The 26,922-nt window shown below is 46.6% G+C and overlaps 1 protein-coding gene and 1 long non-coding RNA gene across 3 annotated transcripts in view; one reads left to right on the forward strand and one right to left on the reverse strand.

The window, feature by feature from the left end:
- Positions 1-26,922, forward strand: part of LOC134966329 (uncharacterized) — a 124,692-nt gene that overhangs the window by 93,440 nt on the left and 4,330 nt on the right. The gene's annotated exons all lie outside the window — the stretch shown is intronic.
- Positions 1-26,922, reverse strand: part of SDF4 (stromal cell derived factor 4) — a 250,372-nt gene that overhangs the window by 66,165 nt on the left and 157,285 nt on the right. For both annotated transcript variants that reach the window (XM_063942989.1, XM_063942988.1), the window contains one exon: positions 11,592-11,767. In XM_063942989.1, the coding sequence (XP_063799059.1) occupies positions 11,592-11,767 (176 nt within the window). The remainder of the gene's footprint in view (positions 1-11,591; positions 11,768-26,922) is intronic.

The following is a 26,922-nucleotide window of genomic DNA, read 5'->3' on the forward strand; positions in this document are numbered from 1 at the left end:
TTTGGGATCTCAATGTAGTTTTGGGTTCCAAAAGTCACATTGGTTTGAACCACTTAAATCTGTGGAGTTAAAATATCTCACATGAAAAGTGGTCATGCTGTTGGCCCTGGCCTGGGCCAGGCGCGTGTCAGAATTGGCGGCTTTATCCTGAAAAAGCCCTTATCTGATTTTCCATTCGGACAGGGCGGAATTGAGGACTCGTCCTCAGTTTCTCCCCAAGGTAGTTTCAGCGTTTCACCTGAACCAACCTATTTGTGGTGCCTGCGGCTACTAGGGACTTGGAGGCCTCCAAGTTGCTAGACGTTGTCAGGGCCCTGAAAATATATGTTTCCAGGACGGCTGGAGTCAGGAAATCTGACTCGCTGTTTATCCTGTATGCACCCAACAAGCTGGGTGCTCCTGCTTCTAAGCAGACTATTGCTCGTTGGATTTGTAGTACAATTCAGCTTGCACATTCTGTGGCAGGCCTGCCACAGCCAAAAATCTGTAAATGCCCACTCCACAAGGAAGGTGGGCTCATCTTGGGCGGCTGCCCGAGGGGTCTCGGCTTTACAACTTTGCCGAGCAGCTACTTGGTCAGGAGCAAATACGTTTGTAAAATTCTACAAAATTGATATCCTGGCTGAGGAGGACCTGGAGTTCTCTCATTTGGTGCTGCAGAGTCATCCGCACTCTCCCGCCCGTTTGGGAGCTTTGGTATAATCCCCATGGTCCTTACGGAGTCCCCAGCATCCACTTAGGACGTTAGAGAAAATAAGAATTTACTTACCGATAATTCTATTTCTCATAGTCCGTAGTGGATGCTGGGCGCCCATCCCAAGTGCGGATTGTCTGCAATACTTGTACATAGTTATTGTTACAAAAATCGGGTTATTATTGTTGTGAGCCATCTTTCAGAGGCTCCTCTGTTATCATGCTGTTAACTGGGTTCAGATCACAGGTTATACGGTGTGATTGGTGTGGCTGGTATGAGTCTTACCCGGGATTCAAAATCCTTCCTTATTGTGTACGCTCGTCCGGGCACAGTATCCTAACTGAGGCTTGGAGGAGGGTCATAGGGGGAGGAGCCAGTGCACACCAGATAGTCCTAAAGCTTTCTTTAGATGTGCCCAGTCTCCTGTGGAGCCGCTATTCCCCATGGTCCTTACGGAGTCCCCAGCATCCACTACGGACTATGAGAAATAGAATTATCGGTAAGTAAATTCTTATTTCCCTCTCGTGGGGGGAAGCCGGCAGGGCTTGTATCCCTGTCCAGCTTGTATCCCTGAGACACAATATCTATTGCCCAGGGATCTAACAGGGAGTGAACCCACTTGTGGCTGAACTTACGAAGGCGTGCCCCCACCGGGCCTAGCTCCGCCTGTGGAGCCCCAGCGACATTCGGTGGATTTTGTAGAGGCCGGGGAGGACTTCTGTTCCTGGGAACTAGCTGTGTTGTGCAGCTTCTTTCCTCTGCCCCCGCCTCTGGCAAGAAAGGACGCACCTCTGACTTTCTTGTTTCTTTGTTCGAAAGGCTGCATTTGATAATGTCGTGCTTTCCTAGGCTGTGCAGGAATATAAGGCAAAATATCAGAATTACCAGCTATAGCTGTGGAGACCAGGTCCGAGAACCCTTCTCTCCACACAATCCTCAGCCTTCCATATGCCTCTTAAGTCGGCATCATCTGTCCATTGCATATTCTACAGGACACGTCAAGCAGAAATCGACATAGCTTTGACTCTAGGACCCAGTAGACTCATGTCTCTTTGGGCATGTTTTATATATCTTAAGACAGCATCTTTAATATATAATAAGAATTTACTTACCGATAATTCTATTTCTCGGAGTCCGTAGTGGATGCTGGGGTTCCTGAAAGGACCATGGGGAATAGCGGCTCCGCAGGAGACAGGGCACAAAAGTAAAGCTTTCCGATCAGGTGGTGTGCACTGGCTCCTCCCCCCATGACCCTCCTCCAGACTCCAGTTAGACACTGTGCCCGGACGAGCGTACACAATAAGGGAGGAATTTTGAATCCCGGGTAAGACTCATACCAGCCACACCAATCACACTGTACAACCTGTGATCTGAACCCAGTTAACAGTATGATAACAGGGGAGCCTCTGAAAAGATGGCTCACAATAACACTAACCCGATTTAGTTAGCAATAACTATGTACAAGTATTGCAGATAATCCGCACTTGGGATGGGCGCCCAGCATCCACTACGGACTCCGAGAAATAGAATTATCGGTAAGTAAATTCTTATTTTCTCTATCGTCCTAGTGGATGCTGGGGTTCCTGAAAGGACCATGGGGATTATACCAAAGCTCCCAAACGGGCGGGAGAGTGCGGATGACTCTGCAGCACCGAATGAGAGAACTCCAGGTCCTCTTTTGCCAGGGTATCAAATTTGTAGAATTTTACAAACGTGTTCTCCCCTGACCACGTAGCTGCTCGGCAGAGTTGTAATGCCGAGACCCCTCGGGCAGCCGCCCAAGATGAGCCCACCTTCCTTGTGGAATGGGCATTTACATATTTTTTGCTGTGGCAAGCCTGCCACAGAATGTGCAAGCTGAATTGTACTACAAATCCAACGAGCAATAGTCTGCTTAGAAGCAGGAGCACCCAGCTTGTTGGGTGCACACAGGATAAACAGCAAGTCAGATTTCCTGACTCCAGCCGACCTGGAAACTATATTTTCAGGGCCCTGACAACATCCAGCAACTTGGAGTCCTCCAAGTCCCTAGTAGCCGCAGGTACCACAATAAGCTGGTTCAGGTGAAACGCTGACACCACCTTAGGGAGAAACTGGGGACGAGTCCACAGCTTTGCTCTGTCCGAATGGACAATCAGATATGGCTTTATGAGATAAAGCCGCCAATTCTGACACTCGCCTGGCCGAGGCCAGGACCAACAGCATGGTCACTTTCCATGTGAGATATATCAAATCCACAGATTTGAGTTGTTTAAACCAATGTGATTTTAGGAATCCCAAACTACGTTGAGATCGCCCAGTGCCACTGGAGACATCAAAAGGGGGTTGTATATGCAGTACTCCCTTAACAACTTCTGGACTTCAGGAACTGAAGCCAATTTCTTTCTGGAAGAAAATCGACCGGTCGAAATTTGAACCTTAATGGACCCCAATTTGAGACCCATATACACTCCTGTTTGCAGGAAATGTAGGAATTAACCTAGTTGAAATTCTTCCGTGGAGCCTTCCTGGCCTCACACCATGGAACATATTTTCACCTAAGCGGTGATAATGTTGTGCGGTCACCTCCTTCCTGGCTCTGACCAGGGTAGGGATGACCTCTTCCGGAATGCCTTTTTCCCTTAGGATCCGGCGTTCACCCGCCCTGGCGTCAACGCAGCTGCGGTAAGTCATGGAACAGACATGATTCTTGCTGAATCAAGATCCTTTCTAGTATCTCTTGAAGTTCCGGGTACCAAGTTCTTCTTGGCCAAACCGGAGCCACGAGTATAGTTCTTACTCCTCTCCTTCCTATCATTCTCCATACACTGGGTATGAAAGGCAGAGGAGGGAACACATACACCGACTGGTACACCCACGGTGTTACCAGAGCGTCCCAGCTATTGCCTGAGGGTCTCTAGACCTGGCGCTTCATGTGAGACGCCATCATAACCACCTTTGGTCTTTCCCAACGGTTTACAAACATGTGGAAACTTCCAGATGAAGTTCCCACTTTTCCGGGTGGAATTCATTCATGCTGAGGAAATCTTCCTAGTTGTCCACTCCCGGAATGAACACTGCTGACAGTGTTATCACATGATCTTTCGCCCAGCGAAGAATCCTTGCTGTCATTGCCCTCCTGCTTCTTGTGCCGCCCCGTCTGTTTACGTGGGCGACTGCCATGATGATGTCCTACTGGATCAGCACCGGTTGACTTTGAAGCAGAGTTCTTCCTAGGCTCAGAGCATCGTAAATTGCCCTTAGCTCCAGTATATTCATGTGGAGAGAAATCTCCAGACTTGACCACACTTCCTTGGAAATTTCTTCCCTGTGTGACTGTTCCCCAGCCTCTCAGGCTGGCATCCGTGGTCACCAGAACACAGTCCTGAATGCTGAATGTGCTGCCCTCTAGAAGATGAGCACTCTGCAGCCCCCACAGAAGAGACACCCTTGTCCTTGGAGACAGGGTTATCCGCTGATGCATCTGAAGATGCGATCCGGACCATTCGTCCAGCAAATCCCCCTGAAAAGTTTTTGCGTGAGATCTGCCGAATGGAATCGCTTCGTAAGAAGCCACCATTTTTCCCAGGACTCCTGTGCATTGATGCACTGATACTTGGCCTGGTTTTAGGAGGTTTCTGACTAGGTCGGATAACTCCCTGGCTTTCCCCTCCAGGAGAAATACCTCTTTCTGGACTATGCCCAGAATCATTCCTAGGAACAGCAGACGTATCATCGGAAAACAGCTGCGATTTTTGGAATATTTAGAATCCACTCGTGCTGTCGTAGAACTACTTTAGATAGTTCTTTTCCGACCTCCAACTGTTCTCTGGAAACTTGCCCCTTTCAGGATATCGTCCAAGTAAGGGATAATTAAGATGCCTTTCTTCTTTTAAGAATCATCTTTTCGGCCATTACCTTGGTAAAGGCCCGGGGTGCCGTGGATAATTCAACGGCAGCGTCTGAAACTGATATTGACAGTTCTGTATCACGAACCAGAGGTACCCTTGTTGAGAAGGGCAAATTTGGACATGGAGGTAATCCTTGATGTCCAGGGACACCATATAGTTCCCTTTTTTCCGGTTCTCTATCACTGCTTTGAGTGACTCCATCTTGATTTGAACCTTTTTATGTAAGTGTTCAAAGATTTCAGATTTAGACTATGTCTCACCAAGCCGTCTGGCTTCAGTACCACAATATAGTGTGGAAGACTAATACCCTTTTCCTTGTTGTAGGAGGGGTACTTTGATTATCACCTGCTGGAAATACAGCTTGTGAATTTTTTTCCAATACTGCCTCCCTGTCGGAGGGAGCCGTTGGTAAAGCAGGCTTCAGGAACCTGCGAGGAAAAAATGTCTCGACTCTCCAATCTGTACCCCTGGGATAATACTTGTACGATCTAGGGGTCAACTTGCGAGTGATCCCACTGCGCGCTGAGACTCTTGAGACTACCCCCCCACTGGTGGAGGGCTTCTTTTCCTGGGAAGGGGCTGCCTGCTGCAGTCTACTTCCCTTTCCTCTATGTCTGGGCAGATATGACTGGCCTTTTGCCCGCTTGCCCACATGGGAACGGAAGGATTGAGGCTGAAAAGACAGTGTCTTTTTCTGCTGAGATGTAACTTGGGGTAAAAAGGTTGGATTTCCCAGCTGTAGCCGTGGCCCCCAGGTCCGATGGACCGACCCCAAATAACTCCTTCCCTTTATACGGCAATACTTCCACGTGCCGTATGGGATCTGTATCACCTGACCACTGTCGTGTCCATGACATCTTCTGGGAGATATGGACAACGCACTTATCTTGATGCCAGAGTGCAAATATCCCTCTGTGCATCTCGCATACATATATATAGAATGCATCCTATTAAATGCTCTATATTAGTCAGGGAATTCGACCAAGCCAACCCAGCACTGCATCTCCAGGCTGATGGCGATCGCTGGTCGCAGTATAACCACCGTATGTGTGTATATACTTTTTAGGATATTTTTCCAGCTGCCTATCAGCTGGCTCCTTGAGGGCGGCCGTATCTGGAGACGGTAACGCCACTTGATAAGCGTGTGAGCGCCTTTTCCACCCTAAGGGGTGTTTCCCAACGCGCCCTAACTTCTGGCGGGAAAGGGTATAACGCCAATATTTGCTATCGGGGTAAACCCACGCATCATCACACACTTCATTTTATTTTATCTGATTCAGGAAAAACTACAGGTAGTTTTTTCACTCCCACATAATACCCTTTTTTGTGGTACTTGTAGTATCAGAAATATGTAACACCTCCTTCATTGCCCTTAACGTGTGGCCCTAATGAGGAATACGTTTGTTTATTCACCGTCGACACTGGATTCAGTGTCTGTGTCGACCGACTGAGGTAAATAGGCGTTTTTTTTTTTTTTTTAAAAACCCCTGACGGTGTTTCTGAGACGCCTGGACCGGTACTAATTGTTTGTCGGCCGTCTCATGTCGTCAACCGACCTTGCAGCGTGTTGACATTCTCACGTAATTCCCTAAATAAGCCATCCATTCCGGTGTCGACTCCCTAGAGAGTGACATCACCCTTACAGGCAATTTCTCCGCCTCCTCCAACATCGTCCTCATACATGTCGACACACACGTACCGACACACAGCACACACACCTGGAATGCTCTGACAGAGGACAGGACCCCACTAGCCCTTTGGAGAGACAGAGGGAGAGTTTGCCAGCACACACCAAAAAAACGCTATAATTACATAGGGACAACCTTATATATTAAGTGTTTCTCCCTAATAGCATCTTTATATATATATATTTATATCGCCAATTAGTGCCCCCCCTCTCTGTTTAAACCCTGTTTCTGTAGTGCAGTGCAGGGGAGAGCCTGGGAGCCTTCTCTCCAGCCTTTCTGTGAGAGAAAATGGCGCTGTGTGCTGAGGAGATAGGCCCCGCCCCTTTTCCGGCGGGCTCGTCTCCCGCTCTTTAGTGAAGTTTGGCAGGGGTTAAATATCTCCATATAGCCTCTGGGGGCTATATGTGAGGTATTTTTAGCCAGTATATAGGTTTACATTTGCCTCCCAGGGCGCCCCCCCCCAGCGCCCTGCACCCTCAGTGACTGCGTGTGAAGTGTGCTGAGAGGAAAATGGCGCACAGCTGCAGTGCTGTGCGCTACCTTTAGAAGACTGCAAGGGTCTTCAGCCGCCGATTCTGGACCTCTTCTTACTTCAGCATCTGCAAGGGGGCCGGCGGCGCGGCTCCGGTGACCATCCAGGCTGTACCTGTGATCGTCCCTCTGGAGCTGATGTCCAGTAGCCAAGAAGCCAATCCATCCTGCACGCAGGTGAGTTCACTTCTTCTCCCCTCTGTCCCTCGTTGCAGTGATCCTGTTGCCAGCAGGACTCACTGTAAAATAACAAACCTAAGCTAAACTTTCTCTAAGCAGCTCTTTAGGAGAGCCACCTAGAATTGCACCCTTCTCGGCCGGGCACAAAAATCTAACTGGAGTCTGGAGGAGGGTCATGGGGGGAGGAGCCAGTGCACACCACCTGATCGGAAAGCTTTACTTTTGTGCCCTGTCTCCTGCGGAGCCGCTATTCCCCATGGTCCTTTCAGGAACCCCAGCATCCACTAGGACGATAGAGAAATATATATATCTATATATATATATCTATATATCTATATCTATATATCTATATATATCTATATATATATATATATATATATATATACATATATACATATACTAGGGACTCAATCTCTGCTGATAAAGGTACCTGTCCACGCTGCCACAGCGCTATAAACCCATGCCGACACAATCGCCGGTCTGAGTAGTGTACTAGAATGTGCACGCTATCTGCAGGATCCCTGAGAATAGCTGTTACGTCAGGGCTACCTTTTGGGCAAACGTGACACCCTAGGGGAAGATTCCCATCGTATCCTGGCCCTAGTGGGGAAAGGATACTCCCTGAGAATTCTTTGTGGGAAACTGCAGTCTCTTGTCTGGAGATTCCCGCTCTTTTTCATCATGAGAGGAGGGAAATTTACCTCAGCTTTCTTCCCCTTAAACATGTGTACCCTTGTGTCAGGGACAGATGAGTCATCAGTGATATGCAAATCATCTTTTATTACAATAATCATATATTGAATACTTTTCTGCCATTTCGGCTGTAACTTTGCATTATCGTAGTCGACACTGGAGTCAGACTCCGTGTCGATATCAGTGTCTATTATTTTGGATAGTGAGCATTGAGAGACTCTGAAGGTCTCTGCGACATAGGGACAGACATGGGTAGATTTCCTTTGGAGAGACAGAGAGAGAGTATTCCAGCACACACCCCAGCGCTATTAACCCAGGAATAACACAGTATCTTAATGTTAACCCAGTAGCTGCTGTTTATATTGATTTTGCGCCTAATTATGTGCCCCCCCCCCCCCCCCCCTCTCTTTTTACCCTCTTCTACCGTGTAACTGCAGGGGAGAGGCTGGGGAGCTTCCTCTCAGCGGTGCTGTGGAGAAAAAACATGGCGCTGGTGAGTGCTGAGGAAGAAGCCCCGCCCCCTCGACGGCGGGCTTCTGTCCCGCTTTCATGTACAATTTTTTGGCGGGGGCTCATACATATATACAGTGCCCAACTGTATATATGCAAACTTTTGCCAAAGAGGTCTGTAATTGCTGCCCAGGGCGCCCCCCCCTGCGCCCTGCACCCTTACAGTGACCGGAGTATGTGGGTGTAGTGTGGGAGCAATGGCGCACAGCTGCAGTGCTGTGAGCTACCTCAGTGAAGACTGGAGTCTTCTGCCGCCGATTTTGAAGTCTTCCTGCTTCTTTCACCCGGCTTCTGTCTTCCGGCTCTGCGAGGGGGACGGCGACGCGGCTCCGGGATCGGACGACGAGGGTGAGATCCTGTGTACGATCCCTCTGGAGCTAATGGTGTCCAGTAGCCTAAGAAGCAGGACCTAGCTTCAGAGAGTAGGGCTGCTTCTCTCCCCTCAGTCCCACGATGCAGGGAGTCTGTTGCCAGCAGAGCTCCCTGAAAATAAAAAAAACCCTAACAAAATACTTTCTTATAGCAAGCTCAGGAGAGCTCACTAAACAGCACCCAGCTCGTCCGGGCACAGATTCAAACTGAGGTCTGGAGGAGGGACATAGAGGGAGGAGGGACATAGAGGGAGGAGCCATCGCACACCAGAATCTAAATTCTTTCTTAAAGTGCCCATGTCTCCTGCGGAGCCCGTCTATTCCCCATGGTCCTTACGGAGTCCCCAGCATCCACTAGGACGTTAGAGAAATTGGTGTTTTACCACCTGAACCTGTGCCCATAAATGCCCAGTGGAGTCCCTGCCCATATACAGTGTCCACGCCAGCGCCGCGGTCTGTCTCCATGGATGCACGACGGACCGCGATTTAGACTTGGGTCCCAGTAAGGGGACCCTCTTACCTGTCCCACATTGCCGGCCATGCAGTCCCAGGGTGCCAGCAGCAAGCGGTGCTAGTTGCAGTGTGTGGTACCCTGCCACAAGTTCCCATCTGAGGCTCTGGCCAAGCGAGAGTTTTGGCAACAGCAGGGGGGTGATAGAGCTGCAGTGCTAAAGTCTGCCAGACTTAGAGCCCAGAGAAAAAAAACACTTCAAAAAAGTAAAAAGCTTTGGGGCCCTGTCACGGTGCACCTGCTTCCTGCACACATCAACTAAAAACGGAATGCCTGAGCTTAGAGGCAGGGTTATAGGGGAGAGGAGCTGAGCACTCTGGAATACGCTGAAAGCTTTAACGGTTTTGTGCCCGGTACTCTCACCCACCACCTACAGACCCCCGATGTTCCTGTGGAACCTCTATGAACCCAGTAGAAGAAATTATTGCTATATTATATTCTTATAATAGAGGCTACTAGGCTAGAGACTGGGGCAGCTGTGCTACTAAAAAAACAAAACTTCCTTTACATACTAAATTGGTGCACTGCACCAACACTCCTTGTCACTGACTAAAGGCTGCACCACAGGGGAGAACCCAGCCAAACCAAGCTGCAACCAGCGCCGCTGAGATAGTCACTAAGAGCTGAAAGCAAAAATGGCGGCCTAACTCAACAGCTCCATTACAACAATCCCAGCAGGCGGCTCTGTGAAATTGAGTTTCTTGCAGGATCTTACTTCCTGCGAGACTGAGTGTGCAGCACCAGTGCTCCTCAGCAACCAAATAGGGGGTAACAGGGACACAGCTATGCTGTGCTCCATTTTTATAGTGCCCATGCCAGAATACGATACGGGGGGTCAGAGTGTGAGGGCCCCTAATGTGTGAGGGTCCCAGGACGACCATCTCTGTCTCCCCCCAATAATCCAGCCCTGGACCCCCTGATGAGTTCTTCTCAGGTGATGTGTGATCAGATAGTAACCATTGTTTTACTTTTCATTTTATTACACATTCCATGTGTTAAGTCTTTTAAAGGGGGGGTACTCATGGAGCGATAATCTAAGCAATCTGGCTAGATTGCTTAGATTTTAAGAATGATCTGTCCGTGTGTACCCCCCACTGCGATAGCGATGCGTGGCCCCGCGCGTCGCTATCACTGGTGCTAGATTGGCCTGCATGCAGGCGCAATCTAGCAGGTTGCTCATTTCACCTGCTGGGTGAAATTAGCGCCCCCCCCTCCCCATCCTCCCCCGCACACTCAGCACACATCGCGCTGTGCTGAGCCGGGGGAGAGATGTGTGTTGAGAGCGGTTCGCTCAGCACACATCTCTCCCGTGTATAGGGCCCTTTACTGTTTTGGAGAGAAATGTGGTGGTGGTGGGGGAAGGGGGGGGGGGGGGGGAAGGCGGGGGTAGAAATCTAGCAGACTGTTAATTGTGCTTTCACTTTACTGAATTAAACACTGATAACACTTTAAAATATAATTCCTAAAACACATATAGGCTCAATTTAAGAAAAAATTATCTGCAAATGTAAAATCCAGATTTATTAATTTACCAAAACAGAATGCCGCTAAACACCCCCCCCCCCCCCCTCCCCAATATACATTTTAAATAAATTCTACAGACCAGTATGAGATTTTTCACGCGCAAAAAAAAACCAAACAGAAAAAAAGCACAGCTACACAGCTCTGACTCTCAGGTGTTTTTTCATGACCGAACACATTTTTCAATGTTCAGTTTCCAGTAAAAGCCTGCAACATTTCCGTTAGGAAATGAAAGCATCACTGCAGTGGCCAAGCTTCAGGGCGGGTCACAGAGCTTTCATAGTGAAAATGGGAACGCTAGTGTAGCCTGTTTGTATAGGTACATGTGTAATTTAACAATCCTGAAAAGTTATGCTGGTAAAATGTATCTTTATGTAACATTAAGGCTAGGCTGGCTCCAGTTTTACTTTGAGGGTCCCTTAACTAAGCTGCTTATATATACGTCCATAGATTTTATAATGTAAGACATCCTTAAAGGGATTTTATCATATACAAGTGTCACGCTTTTAAAACGTAAGGAATAGAATGCTATGAGTGGTAGAAAAAATTAAAATAAAAAAATTGATGAACAGAAGTAGTTTTAGGCATAGATAAAGGAGCACCAACTAAAATAGTGACCTTGCAGAAACTATTCACCCTCATTACTCGTACTGCAAGGTAGGCTCAATTTAGGTTTTTAGTTTAACTCCCTGCACTCTACCCAAGGCAACATTTTTTTGTGGTATTTTCCTTTAATGATATTATCCTTTAATGGTTTAAACTTTGATTTCTTGTGCAATTCGTGTACATGCCAGCTTACAAAATAAGCTAGGTCACTTTCTCTCTAAAGACTCCCAGACCAGGTAAAAATAAATAAATAAATAAATAAATAAATACACACTGCTTCTATGAAGGATTAAAGCAAGCATTTGGAAGTATGTATCTCAAGTCTAATGCAGTTATGGTAATACTTTTGTTGTTTTAGTAGTCCCTTTGAGAACACACTGACACACCCTTACTGACCTCCAGCTCCACCATTGTGACAATTCCGTCATGGTTGGAATCAATAACTTCTTCAAATTCTTTTTTCCTTTCTCGGACCCATTCATCATCAATTTCCTGGGCCTGCTTGTTCTCAACGGTGCCCATGGGAAGAGAAATGAACTCAGACAGAGTCAGCTTTTTGTCTCCATCTTGGTCTGTGTGAAAGACATGAGACGTTTGTATCACCAGTTCCCTCTCTCGATAACAGACATGACACTACTGTCTAGGACTTTGTTTTTACCATTAGACTGGATGTTTCCTACTGTGCTAGCCCCCATTATCCTTTTCCCTGTGTGTTAGAATGCAGATTCCGCATTTTAGCACAGATTTTTCTTCACAGTTCCAGTGGCTACGAGGAAAAATCCTGCCTGTTAATTATTGTGCAGTGTTCGTGCAGCTAATTCAATCAGGTAGCTCCAGCAATTAGCTGCGAGGTAATCCCCACAGCTAACTGAAAATGCCCCTTAAAGTCTAAATTGCCTCACATACATGTATTAGGGTCCATTTAAACAACAGCTAACAGACATATCAGGCTTATAACATATACAACATGAAATTAACTAAATATTATAAGTAACACCTATCTTAAGTGCTAAAAATATTCTGCAAACCATAATAGTAGAAAAACAACAATATACGTTATATGTTAACAAGTACATACAGTACATAGAACCAGCATATTGTGCAGCACTTTACAATAGGGGACAAACAGTAATAAATGAGACTACGCACTGAAAGATAAGAAGGCCTTATCTCATTTATCACATGTAACCATGGTCTATGTTGAGAAACGAGTTATGTGTTTTCAAACTTGGTTACAGCATAATTAGTCTGGTTGAGAAGATCGAATAGTGTTATAGTCTAGAGGTGCAAACATAGGTTTTCCTATCCTTCTAGCAACTTGTTACAGCATCTAACACTCAATTGTTGGTTTACTGAATTTAGAGGGGTGGGGTGAAGGGTTTGCAAAACTAAAGGAGACCATGCTTTATGAGAGTATCGGGCCAAATCCACACTCTCCTGATGCCTGGGGCGGAAGTTTAAGGGTTAATCCCCCTTAAATGAAAGCAAATCATTACTGCAGAATAGATATATCCTAGGATAAATGTATTACTGCAAATAACTATGCATTCATTCTGAGACAAATTTACTAGCCATGTATTTATTTTTCTGTATCAGGTTTTCTTGTTTGAGGTGTTTTAAAAGTTATCCTTACTCTCAAGCCAGTATTATTTAAGAAATATTATAATTAAGAAAAGGTTACCACCCAGTATTATTTTTCTTAATATGATTAGTGGAACGTGTACTGGCAATGATTAATAAGGATTCCCACCATGTCTCCATCTGTGTGGAGTTTGTAATTCCTCCCCACGCTTACGTGGGTTTCCTCTGGGTGCTCTCGTTAGAGAGCGTACAATGAAGAGCAACTAAAATGGTGCATGGCCTACATCACAAAAAACTTGCCTGGAAAGACTAAAAGATCTTAATATGTATAGTTTGGAGCAGAGAAAGGAAGAAAGGGAGATATGATAGAAACTTTCACATATACAAGGGTTTTAACAAGGATTAGGGAGTAAACATTCTTCATAGGAAAAATGGTTTACAACACGAGGACATGCACCGAGACTGGAGGGAAGAAGGTTCAGGAAGAATTTAAGGAAGAACTGCTTCACAGAAATGGTAGTGCATAAGTAGAATAGCCTCCCATCAGAGGTTGTAAAGGCTAAGACAGCAGAGCAATTTAGATATGCTTGGGATAGGGGTGTTGGGTATGTGTGACCGCCGCTGGGGATCCCGGTGGTCAGCAAACCAGCCGCAGGATCCCGGCTGCGGTATGCCAACGGGGAGGGCGAGTGCACCAAGCCCGTTGCGGACTCTGTGGTGAACAGCCACAGGTTCTATTCCCATTCTATGGGCGTCGTGGACACCCACGAGTGGGAATAGAGCCTGGCAGTCGGCATGCCGACTTTCGGGATTTAGAGGGGGGGAGGGATGTAGACAACAGTAATGTGACCGGCAGTCTCCTGACGTGTGTGTGTGTGTGTGTGTGTGTGTGTGTGTGTGTGTGTGTGTGTGTGTGTGTGTGTGTACACACATGTGGCAGGGAATATAGTGTAAACTCCACATGAACATGGACAAATTCAGGAAATTTGAAATGTTACAATGTTATGGTCATGCTATTGCTCTTTCATGTTCCTGTTTTTGTATTGTGCACATTTTTTGCTAACTTTACACTCCTCCCATAAAAGTTAAAAAAAAAAAGTAAGAAAGAAAGAAAAAAATAAGAATAAAGTGCAGAGTCAGAGGGATTTTGCTGTTTTTCAGAAACCATTTGTACAGTACTGGCTCAAGCCTCCAGTATGAGTCATTATACCTATACATAGATAAAGCAAGGTGGTTTGGTTATGTCAATGATAACCTTTTTCTACTGAGTAATAACAGGACTGTGGTCCTGACATCTGGGTCTGATTATGGTGCAAATACAACAAAAACAAAATGCTGCATTCCAGCCCAGGGTTACACCATGTTTCTCTAACGTCCTAGTGGATGCTGGGGACTCCGTAAGGACCATGGGGAATAGACGGGCTCCGCAGGAGACAGGGCACTTTAAGAAAGAATTTGGATTCTGGCGTGTTCTGGCTCCTCCCTCTATGTCCCTCCTCCAGACCTCAGTTTCAATCTGTGCCCGGACAGAGCTGGGTGCTGTTTAGTGAGCTCTCCTGAGCTTGCTATAAGAAAGTATTTTGTTAGGTTTTTTATTTTCAGGGAGATCTGCTGGCAACAGACTCCCTGCATCGTGGGACTGAGGGGAGAGAAGCAGCCCTACTCTCTGAAGATAGGTCCTGCTTCTTAGGCTACTGGACACCATTAGCTCCAGAGGGATCGTACACAGGATCTCGCCCTTTGTCGTCCGATCCCGGAGCCGCGCCGCCGTCCCCCTCGCAGAGCCGGAAGACAGAAGCCGGGTGAAAGAAGCAAGAAGACTTCAAAATCGGCGGCAGAAGACTCCAGTCTTCAAACTGAGGTAGCGCATAGCACTGCAGCTGTGCGCCATTGCTCCCACACTACACCCACATACTCCGGTCACTGTAGGGTGCAGGGCGCAAGGGGGGGGCGCCCTGGGCAGCAATTAGGACCTCGGCAAAAGTTGGGCATATATACAGTTGGGCACTGTATATATGCATGAGCCCCCGCCATTATATTGTACAGAAACGCGGGACAGAAGCCCTCCGCTGAGGGGGCGGGGCTTCTTCCTCAGCACTCACCAGTGCCATTTTTTCTCCACAGCTCCGCTGAGAGGAAGCTCCCCAGGCTCTCCCCTGCAGATTCACGGTAGAAGAGGGTAAAAAGAGAGGGGGGGGGGGAAGCACATAAATTAGGCGCAAAAACATAATATACAGCAGCTACTGGGTTAACACTAAGTTACTGTGTGATTCCTGGGACATATAGCGCTGGGGTGTGTGCTGGCATACTCTCTCTCTGTCTCCCCAAAGGGCCTTGTGGGGGAACTGTCTTCAAAAAGAGCATCCCCTGTGTGTGTGGTGTGTCGGTACGCTTGTGTCGACATGTTTGACGAGGAAGGCTATGTGGAAGCAGAGCGGGAGCAAATGAATGTGGGGAACTGTCTTCAAAAAGAGCATCCCCTGTGTGTGTGGTGTGTCGGTACGCTTGTATCGACATGTTTGACGAGGAAGGCTATGTGGAAGCAGAGCGGGAGCAAATGAATGTGGTGTCTCCGCCGACGGCGCCGACACCTGATTGGATGGATATGTGGAAGGTTTTAAATGAGAATGTTAATTCCTTGCATAAAAGGTTGGATAAAGCTGAAACCTTAGGACAGTCGGGGTCTCAGCCCATGCCTGATCCTATGTCGCAGAGGCCGTCAGGGTCTCAGAAGCGCCCACTATCCCAAATTCTTGACACAGATACAGACACGGATTCTGACTCCAGTGTCGATTACGATGATGCAAAGTTACAGCCTAAATTGGCTAAAGCCATCCGTTATATGATTATAGCAATGAAGGTGGTGTTGCACATCACAGTGGAAACCCCAGTCCCTGACAAGAGGGTTCATATGTATGGGGAAAAAAGGCAGGTGGTGACCTTTCCCCCTTCACATGAGCTAAATGAGTTATGTGAAAAGGCTTGGGAATCTCCAGATAAAAAACTGCAGATTTCCAAACGGATGCTTATGGCATATCCTTTCCCGCCAACGGACAGGTTACGCTGGGAATCCTCCCCTAGGGTGGAAAAAGCTCTAACACGCTTATCCAAGAGGGTAGCCCTGCCGTCACAGGATACGGCCACCCTAAAAGATGCTGCGGATAGAAAGCAAGAGGGTACCCTGAAGTCCATTTATACACATTCAGGTACCTTACTAAGGCCGGCAATTGCGTCGGCCTGGGTGTGTAGTGCTGTAGCAGCATGGACGGATACCTTATCTGAGGAACTTGATACCTTGGACAAGGATACTATATTGATGACCCTGGGGCATATACAAGACGCTGTCCTATATATCAGAGATGCTCAAAGAGACATTAGCCTACTGGGCTCTAGAATAAATTCATTGTCGATTTCTGCCAGAAGGGTCCTGTGGACTCGGCAATGGACAGGCGATGCCGACTCAAAAAGGCACATGGAGGTTTTACCTTACAAGGGTGAGGAATTGTTTGGGGAGGGTCTCTCGGACCTGGTCTCCACAGCTACTGCTGGAAAGTAAAATTTATTGCCATATGTTCCCTCACAACCTAAGAAAGCACCGTAATACCAAATGCAGTCCTTTCGTTCACAAAAAGGCAAGAAAGTCCGAGGTGCGTCCTTTCTTGTCAGAAGAAAGAAGCTGCACAACACAGCTAGTTCCCAGGAACAGAAGTCCTCCCCAGCTTCCACTAAATCCACCGCATGACGCTGAGGCTCCACAGGCGGAGCTAAGCCCGGTGGGGGCGCGTCTCCGAAATTTCAGCCACAAGTGGGTTCACTCCCAGGTGGATCCCTGGGCAATAAAGATTGTGTCTCAGGGATACAAGCTGGAATTCGAGGAGATGCCCCCTCACCGATACCTCAAATCGGCCCTGCCAGCTTCCCCCTTGGAGAGGGAAATAGTGTTAGCTGCAATTCACAAATTGCATCTTCAGCAGGTGGTGGTCAAGGTTCCCCTCCTTCAACAAGGAAAGGGTTATTATTCGACCATGTTTGTGGTACCGAAACCGGACGGTTCGGTCAGACCCATATTGAATTTAAAATCCTTGAACATATACCTGGGTTCAAGTTCAAGATGGAATCGCTCAGAGCGGTCATCGCAGGCCTGGAAGGGTTTTTTTTTTGTGTGTCTCTGGACATAAAGGATTCATACCTTCATGTCCCCATTTATCCACCTCATCAGGCGTACCTCAGATTTGTGGTACAGGATTATCATTACCAATTCCAGACGTTGCCGTTTGGTCTCTCCACGGCACCGAGAATATTTACCAAGGTAATGGCGGAAATGATGGTGCTCCTGCGAAAGCAAGGGTCACAATTATCCCATACTTGGACGATCTCCTCATAAAGGCGAGGTCCAGAGAGCAATTGCTGATCAGCGTAGCACGCTCTCGGGAAGTGTTACAACAGCACGGCTGGATTCTAAATATTCCAAAGTCGCAGTTGATTCCTACGACTCGTCTGCCCTTCCTGGGCATGATTCTGGACACAAACCAGAAGAGGGTTTATCTCCCGATGGAGAAAGCTCAGGAGCTCATGACACTGGTCAGAGATCTATTAAAACCAAAATAGGTGTCGATGCATCACTGAACGCGAGTCCTGGGAAAGATGGTGGCATCATACGAGGCCATTCCCTTCGGCAGGTTCCATGCGAGGACCTTTCAATGGGATCTGTTGGACAAGTGGTCCGGATCACATCTTCAGATGCATCGGCTGATCACCCTATCCCCCAGGGCCCTGGTGACCACGGATGCAAGGCTCCGAGGGTGGGGGGCAGTCACACAGGGAAGAAATTTCCAAGGGCTGTGGTCAAGTCAGGAGACTTGCCTTCACATCAATATCCTGGAACTAAGGGCCATATACAACGCCCTACGTCAAGCGGAGGCCCTGCTTCGCGACCAATCGGTTCTGATTCAGTCAGACATCACCGCAGTGGCTCATGTAAACCGCCAAGGCGGCACAAGGAGCAGGGTGGCGATGGCGGAAGCCACCAGTATTCTTCGCTGGGCGGTGAATCACGTAAGCGCACTGTCAGCAGTGTTCATTCCGGGAGTGGACAACTGGGAAGCAGACTTCCTCAGCAGGCAGACCTCCACCCGGGAGAGTGGGGACTTCATCAAGAAGTCTTCACGCAGATTGCAAGTCGGTGGGAACTGCCACAGGTGGACATGATGGCATCCTGCCTCAACAAAAAGCTACAGAGGTATTGTGCCAGGTCAGGCGATAGCTGTAGACGCACTAGTCACACCGTGGGTGTTCCAGTCGGTTTATGTATTTCCTCCTCTTCCTCTCATACCCAAGGTGCTGAGAATCATAAGAAAAAGAGGAGTGAGAACAATACTCATTGTTCCGGATTGGCCAAGAAGGACTTGGTATCCAGATCTGCAAGAAATGCTCACAGAGGACCCATGGCCTCTGCCTCTAAGACCGGACTTGTTGCAACAGGGGCCCTGTCTGTTCCAAGACTTACCGCGGCTGCGTTGACGGCATGGCGGTTGAACGCCGGATCCTAGCAGCAAAAGGCATTCCGGATGAGGTTATTCCTATGCTGATAAAGGCTAGGAAGGACGTGACGGCTAAACATTATCACCGTATATGGCGAAAATATGTTGATTGGTGTGAGGCCAGGAATGCCCCCAAGGAGGAATTCCAGCTGGGCCGTTTCCTTCACTTCCTACAGGCGGGAGTGACTTTGGGCCTAAAATTGGGTTCCATTAAGGTCCAGATTTCGGCCCTGTCTATTTTCTTTCAAAAAGAACTGGCTTCTCTCCCTGAAGTTCAGACGTTTGTAAAGGGAGTGCTGCATATTCAGCCCCCTTTTGTGCCTCCAGTGGCACCTTGGGATCTTAACGTGGTGTTGAGTTTCCTGAAGTCACACTGGTTTGAGCCACTTAAAACCGTGGAGTTAAAATTTCTCATGTGGAAGGTGGTCATGCTATTAGCCTTGGCTTCAGCTAGGTGTGTGTCAGAATTAGCGGCTTTGTCACATAAAAGCCCCTATCTGGTTTTCCATATGGACAGGGCAGAATTGCGGACCCCTCCACAATTTCTGCCAAAAGTGGTGTCATCTTTTCATATGAACCAACCTATTGTGGTGCCTGTGGCTACTCGGGACTTGGAGGATTCCGAGTTACTAGATGTGGTCAGGGCTTTGAAGGTTTATGTAGCCAGAACGGCTAGAGTCAGGAAAACTGAGTCGCTGTTTATCCTGTATGCATCCAACAAGCTGGGTGCTCCTGCTTCAAAGCAAACTATTGCTCGCTGGATCTGTAACACGATTCAGCAGGCTCATTCTGCGGCTGGATTGCCGCTGCCAAAATCAGTAAAAGCCCACTTCACAAGGAAGGTGGGCTCCTCTTGGGCGGCTGCCCGAGGGGTCTCGGCATTACAGCTTTGCCGAGCAGCTACTTGGTCAGGTTTGAACACTTTTGCAAAGTTCTACAAGTTTGATACCCTGGCTGAGGAGGACCTTGTGTTTGCTCATTCGGTGCTGCAGAGTCATCCGCACTCTCCCGCCCGTTAGGGAGCTTTGGTATAATCCCCATGGTCCTTACGGAGTCCCCAGCATCCACTAGGACGTTAGAGAAAATAAGATTTTACTTACCGGTAAATCTATTTCTCGTAGTCCGTAGTGGATGCTGGGCGCCCGTCCCAAGTGCGGACTTCTTCTGCAATATTGTATATAGTTATTGCTTAAATAAGGGTTATGTTATAGTTGCATCAGGGTTGATCTGATGCTCCGTTGTTGTTCATACTGTTAACTGGGTAAGTTTATCACAAGTTATACGGTGTGATTGGTGTGACTGGTATGAGTCTTGCCCTGGATTCCAAAATCCTTTCCTTGTACGGTCAGCTCTTCCGGGCACAGTTTATCTAACGGAGGTCTGGAGGAGGGACATAGAGGGAGGAGCCAGAACACACCAGAATCCAAATTCTTTCTTAAAATGCCCTGTCTCCTGCGGAGCCCGTCTATTCCCCATGGTCCTTACGGAGTCCCCAGCATCCACTACGGACTACGAGAAATAGATTTACCGGTAAGTAAAATCTTATTATTAATCTGTGAATTCGCTAGCCGACTCTAGTTTATCATTGTATGGCTAGCATTATACTTTATTATATTGGGCTGCTTTTTTCTCAGGACTTGGGCTATTGATTTTACAACTTAAAAAGTTTTCAGTAACTGATGAAGAACATAGATTTTTTTTCTGCACAAATTTCAATAATTTTCTTCAATGAAATAAACCTGAATCAATCTTAACCCCTTCACTGGTTACTTTATTTTTACTATGTAATACCACCCAGGGTGGGTTTTTAAATGAATTACCCACGCGTTGCCAGGGTCTCATGCTCTGGGTGTCATGCGCGTTAACAGGGGTTTCCTGCTCTGGGATCAATGCTCATTTCCAAGCGGAATGCTAGTTGCCAAAGGGGTGTATATTTGCTTGCAGGCACTAGCCCGCCAGCACTGAAATCCTCTCCTCCTCCCTCATACTCCACTGAAGGGGGCAGAGTTTTGCGGAATGACGTGGTTGCGTCGTGACGTCACTTCGTCATTCCGCAAAACTCTGCACCCACGAGCAGAATACGAGGGAGGAGCAGTGGCATGCCTCGGAAATTTTCCGGGATAGCCAGTCTTCCCAGTGCAGCTGGCCCCAGAGATTTTCCGGGCATGCCACTTAAGGTGTTAAAGGTGGTTTTAGGCTGAAACACAGCAAGATAGAAACATAGAATTTGACGGCAAATAAGAACCACTTAGCCTATCTAGCCTGCCCAGGATGACAGCCAGCCATCTATAGTGTCGAAACCAGTATAAAATCTTAAAATATTATATATACATATAAATAATAATAGGCGCTAGCATGGCAAGAAAGCCCAGGCAATCCTTTGCCCAAAGCCACCTTACAGATGTGTCCTTATACATCATTGCAGGAGTCGCACCAACAGCCCCTCTCTGCTCAACAAGTCCTGTGAGACACTGCTAGCGTTGGGTGTATTTTTTGCTGAAAAATAGTCTTATTCACAAGGTAATGTGGCTAGGACCAGGAGACTGCGCTAATTAATTTTATATGCAATATTTAGCGATACTTGTATATCTGTGTACGACTAAAGTCTTTGGGGGGGAATTAAATTGTTTAATCGAGCCCGATCTCCCATCTAAAGTGGCGGTCACATGCGGGGACCCGCAATAACATTTGAATCTTGCCCTTTGAATCTGTATATAAAGTGCTACAATGTAGCAGCTACAGCTTTTTTCCAAATACAAATTCCGTTGTGTTCCCTTTAAAGACTCAGTCACACACTATATACAAGTGTTGAATATCAAATTAATCAGCACAGTGTCCAGGTGAGTCCTAGTCACATCACGTTGCAACTAAAATACATTTTAAAAAAAGTCCACCCAACGCGAGAAGAGTTGAATAGGACCTGGCGGCTCACTCAAGCCAGGCCTCACCTGCTGCGCAGAATATTGAGGCTAGAATGTATATATAATATATATATATATATATATATATATATATATATACACACATATACACATATATACACACACACACACACACACACACACACACACACACACACACACATACAGTATTCATTGCTACAACCTGTAGCTTAATCCCACCAAGAACCAAAGTGAAAAAATACCACACAGGCAACCCAGGATTAACCTTACTTTGTCTGTGAAAGCAAAAACTGCATATGATTGAGATCATTACTTCCTGGTAAAAAGACAGGAAGTAGTCCCTCAGTCAGCAAATGTACTCAGCCTTGAAGTACAAAAAACATTTATTCTGGTAGCTATAGAAAAACAAAGTATGTGTTCCTAAAAACTTCATAACCTTATTGTAGAAGGATTAAATTTACGATTAGTAATTAGAAATCATATTCCAGACTTCGCTCGGTCATCCTTAAGTCTAAATTCCGGTGAGATACTTTATTTTTTTATTTATAGGAGTGTCCATGAGGTAGCTGTGAGTGTTCCATTTAATAGAAAGGTAATGGTGGTGTGATAAATTTTTGAATTTGTCACTACTAAAACTAAAATGAGATAGTGATGATGAGACAGACAACACAGTTTTTAAAAAGGGATTGAAACTTTTGTCTTTACAGCTGTGTAAATGCATCGCAAGAAAAAGCTACCCCTTATATGTGACCTCTCTAACATCTAATGTTAGTTGTTACCAAACTTTTTGGAATTACAGCACTCTAGAATATCAGCATTCTTGTCATGGCACCCTAGGTCAAATGTTCCTTATTGAGAAATTCAGCAGAAATAACTAAATTAGTATTTCTCCTTCAGGGTCCACAGTGGTAGCCACAGGATAAACCTGTGGATATTAGGAAGCGACAGCGGATTGGCACTAACGACCTAAGCTTTTCAGACTCCCAGGATGCAACAGGCCAGTCCCCTATATCCCCGCCTCCTGTCTCAGGTAATTCAGTTTTTTGTTTGGTGCGGCAGGAGCCGCACCACGGTCTAGAGTGCTGCTAGTTTTTCTAGCGACAAGCTTTTTTAAATTTATTTTTATAGTATTAGCTTTTTTTTTTGAGTGATCTTTCTAAAAAATCTTATACATACCATAGAAAGAGTCGCTCCAACAACTCTCCGCCGGGTTGCGACAACTCTTACCTCAGTGTGCAGTGCTGGTTCGGCGGGCATCAGCTAGGATGTACTAGCAAGTCCAGACTGATGTTACAAGGCCGGAGAATGGGGAGTGGGTAAGGTGTAGGTTCCACTTAACGGGTGAAGACGCAGAACACGGCCGCACTGTGTCGGGGGGTGACTACCGAACAGTCGCTGGCGTGGCTGCCACCTCGGATGCACCAGCGCTAGGCCTCAGGGATCAGTAAGAGGCCGCAATCCCTGGGGTTGATGTAAGCAGTGGGGAGTAAGACGCTCCCCTGGTCACCCCTCCCCTTTGTTCATGACCAGTTTCCTCAGAGTTTCCCATCATGAACTGATTTCCCAGCTTCGTCTGAGACGCTAAAAATCAAACAAACCCAGTTTCAGCGCTGTGCGTCTGTGTCACTGGTGCGTCTGTGTTCACTTGGGCATCTGGATCCACTCAGCGTTAGTTAGCGCAATGATCAATCCTGGAAGCAGGGCTAAGTCTCCCTGTGTCCTGCTCTCCTGAGGCAGGTGATACAGCACTGAGTCTCTACCTACCCTTTGGGTACTGAGTAGTAGTGCCTCATGCATATGAGTGTTGTAAACTTTACTGCTGTATCGTTCGCTGTGCGTCTGAATACGATAAGATCCGAATAAGGTAACACAGTAATATGTTTATCCTACATACCGGAAATGTATTGTGTACTTAAATATGTGCTCATATTGCTAATGTATACTAATGTATAACATGTGACTGATTGCTAGTGTGGCTGCTGACTTATACTGTGTATTGCTTTCTCTTATATCGGATTTTATTCCACTTTAGAAACAAAGGGAACACGGTCACAAATTGTGTAGTTAACACCGTATGAGTGTGTGATAAAAGTGCCATGTCCAAGAAAGGCAAGGGTGAAGAGGATACACTCTCCAAACCAGCACCTACATTAACATCATGTTTGTCCTACAAAGTAGGGTTAACCCTCTCAGGATCTGTTACAAAATTGTTTGTGCGCAAATTGTTATGGTTTCCATCAAAGCCTCCTAAATAAACCAATGTTAAGTCAGGCACAGGTTCAGGCAGAACCTCCATGGGCATCCTTTGCACAAGCATTATCCAGTATAGCTGAGCGAATAATGCCAGGTCTAGTACCAGGTATAGATTACCCATTTAACCCTTACATGCAACATTCCCCCTGGGTTATGACACATCCAGTTCAGGAATCTGCAACCTTTCAACAAAAACAGGCTGACAGGCCTATGGAGAAACAGACATGAAACAACATTTTCACAATCTACATGTTTCAGAAGCAGAGGACACTTTGGAAGATGAAGCTGATTCCGTGCATTCTGGATCTGCATTCAGAGATGATGAGTGTTTTAGCTCAGTAAATGTATCTGAGTTAATTAATGCAGTGAAAGCCATTCTGTCTTTAGAGGAGGCAGCAGAGCCTTTGTTAAAAACTAAAGGACCTGTGTTTATATGCCCTAAAATGTCATGCAAGAGGCATGGGTCACGCCCAGATTCCTAAGAAATGGAATTCTTGATTCTTGTTAACCTCTTCCAGCTGCGGATTGTTTGAAAAAGGAGGTTCCTCCCAAAGTAGATGCACATGTGGTTCGACTGGTGCACAAATCTACATTACCTCAGCCTTCGACATCATTTAATGATATAACAGATAGAAAAATAGATGGTTTCTTAAAATGGTCTTTCCTTGTCAGGGGCAGTTATGAGGCTTGCTATGGCCACAGCCTGGATGGCTAAGGCAGTGGTGGCCTAGGCTGAGGCACTGGAAGATGATCTTTCAATAGCTTTGAGAGAACAAAATTGCATATATAAAACAAACAGGCAGCTGTCTTTATGGAAGAAGCAGCCTTGAATATGGGTATAGTAGCTTTTCAAGCATCAGCTTCAGCAGTAGCAGCTTGCAGAGCTGTTTGGCTGCGTAAATGGAAAGCAGACTCAGAATCTAAAAAGGTACAAGAGTCTTTGCCATTTGTTGGAGATAGTCTGTTTGGTACAGGATTAAATAAAATTCTGTAGTCTGAAGAAGACTCTAAGAAAGTGAAGTTTCCTTCAACATATAAACCTAAAAACAGGTTTCCGGCTTTTCGGTCCTTTCGGACGCAAGGTAAAGCAAAAGGAAGGGTGTATGGCACACAGTCCCAATCAGATAAGTCTGGTAAGACTAAAGTATTGGGCAACCAGAAGACAATCCATCAGCCTGATGGCACGGGCCTCCACCTGGGGGCCCCCAGGGTGGAAGGCCGACTTCTTCTATTTGCACAGGTATGGCAACAGTCCACCACAGATGCCTGTTTGCAAGAAGCGGTGTCTCACGGTTATGCTTTTACCTTCAAGAAACACCCTCCACAAAGGTTCTCTTGTACCAGCCCGCCTTCAGTGGAAACGAAAGCCAGGGCATTACAAGAGGCAGTTCAGAAGTTGCTACAATCAGGAGTGATAGTACCGGTTCCTCCAGCACAACAGGGACGAGGTTTCTATTCCAAAATGTTTCTAGTACATAAACCAAATAGGTCATACCGACCCATTCTCAATCTCAAACTTCTGAACAAACACATCTGGGTGCCTCGTTTTCATATGGAGACTTTGCGTTCCATTATTTTGGCTATGGAGCTGGGGGATTTTATGGTATCCTTAGATATCCAGGATGCTTACCTGCATGTACCTATAGCACCGCCCCATCTGTGCTATCTCAGGTTTGTTTTCCTCCGGCAAAATTTCTAGTTTCAGGCCCTATCCTTTGGACTGGCTACAGCTTCAAGAATGTTTACCAAAATTATGGTGGTAAAGGCAGCTTACCTTCATCATCAGGGAATAAGGATTTTCCCATACCTAGACGACCTGCTAATTCTCACTCAATCCCAGGAAGCTCTGCAATACCATCTTCAACTGACAATAGCTTGCTTACAAAATCATGGCTGGCACATAAATTGGGCGAAGTCATCCTTGGTTCCGTCACAAAGTAGGACATATCTAGGGGCTGTATTGGATTCCAGTCTTCAGAGAATCTTCCTACCTCTGAACAAATATCCACAATACAGATGAGGATCCAGAAACTTCTACACAGTCGAAAAGTATCCATTCATACAGCAATGCAAGTGTTGTGATCGATGGTATCAACATTCGACATGGTGGAATATGCTCAATTCCATTCAAGGCCCCTTCAACAACTGATTCTATACAAATGGAATGGACTGCATCAGGCGATAAAAACTCTGACACACTTCCTGAAGAAGAATTATAGTCTGTTGGTAATCTGGTGCTACAGACATCCCATCTGGACAAAGGGCGACCCTTTTGGATCTCAGATTGGGATGTTCTGATAACGGATACAAGTCTTCAGTGCTGGGGAGCCATTACAGAACAGTGCATGTTCCAGGAACACTGGACCAAGGAAGAAAGTTGCCTGCCAATCAACATTCTGGAGCTGCGGGCCATATACATGGCACTCACCAAAGGCAAAAGAATTACTTCAAGGCAAGCCGATTCAAATTCGCTCGGACAATGCAATGACAGTAGCGTACCTAAATCACCAAGGAGGAACTTGCAGCTGAAGGCCAATGAAGGAGGTAAGCCACACGTGAAGGTGTGCAGAACTTAATCATCCAGCAGTGTCCGCAGTGTTCATATAGGGAATCCTAAATTGAGAAGCGGACTTTCTCAGCCGGCACGACATTCATCCAAGCGAAGGGACCTTGCACCCAGAAGTCTTTCAGATTCTGGTAAGCAAGTGGGGACTGCCGGAAGTAGACCTCATGGCCTCTTGTCAGACCAACAAAGTACCCGCATACGGGTCAAGAACAAAGAATCCCGAAGCAATCTTTGTGGATACCCTGTCAGAGAAATGGGAGTTTCATCTGGCCTCTGTGTTTTCACCAATCTCCCTGTTGCCCAGGGTGACTCGAAAAATAGCTCCGGCATGGCCCAGACAACATTGGTACACAGATCTGCAGAGGCTGTCCACAGATACTCCGTTTCTATTGCCTCAACGTCCAGATCTACTGTTCCAGGGTCTCGGTTTCTACAAAAACCTGGATCGACTGTCTTTGACGGCGTGGCTCTTGAGACATCCACCTTGAAAGCAAAAGGGTTTTCACAACAGGTAATTCAAACGATGCTTAAAGCAAGGAAACCATCTTCTGCTCGCATTTTATAACCGGCTACGGCATGCTTATATTCAAAGGTGCACTGCCAGAAAATATGACCACAGGTCATTCAGAGTTTCAAGAATTCTAGCATTCCTTCAAGCAAGAATGGACAAAGGTCTCCATGTGACTTCCTTGAAAGTACAAGTTTCGGCACTAACTATATGGTTCCAAAGGAAAATTGCTAACTTACAGGATGTTCGCACTTTTTTTTTCAAGGAATGCTTCACATTCAGCCTCTTTTTGTTCCCCCCTACAGCCCCTTGGGATCTAGATATAGTCTTAAGGGTGCTTCAAGTTGCCCCATTTGAACCACTAAATCAAGATGAT

The sequence above is a fragment of the Pseudophryne corroboree genome, chromosome 10 (assembly GCF_028390025.1).
Source record: "Pseudophryne corroboree isolate aPseCor3 chromosome 10, aPseCor3.hap2, whole genome shotgun sequence".
Classification (NCBI taxonomy): domain Eukaryota; kingdom Metazoa; phylum Chordata; class Amphibia; order Anura; family Myobatrachidae; genus Pseudophryne; species Pseudophryne corroboree.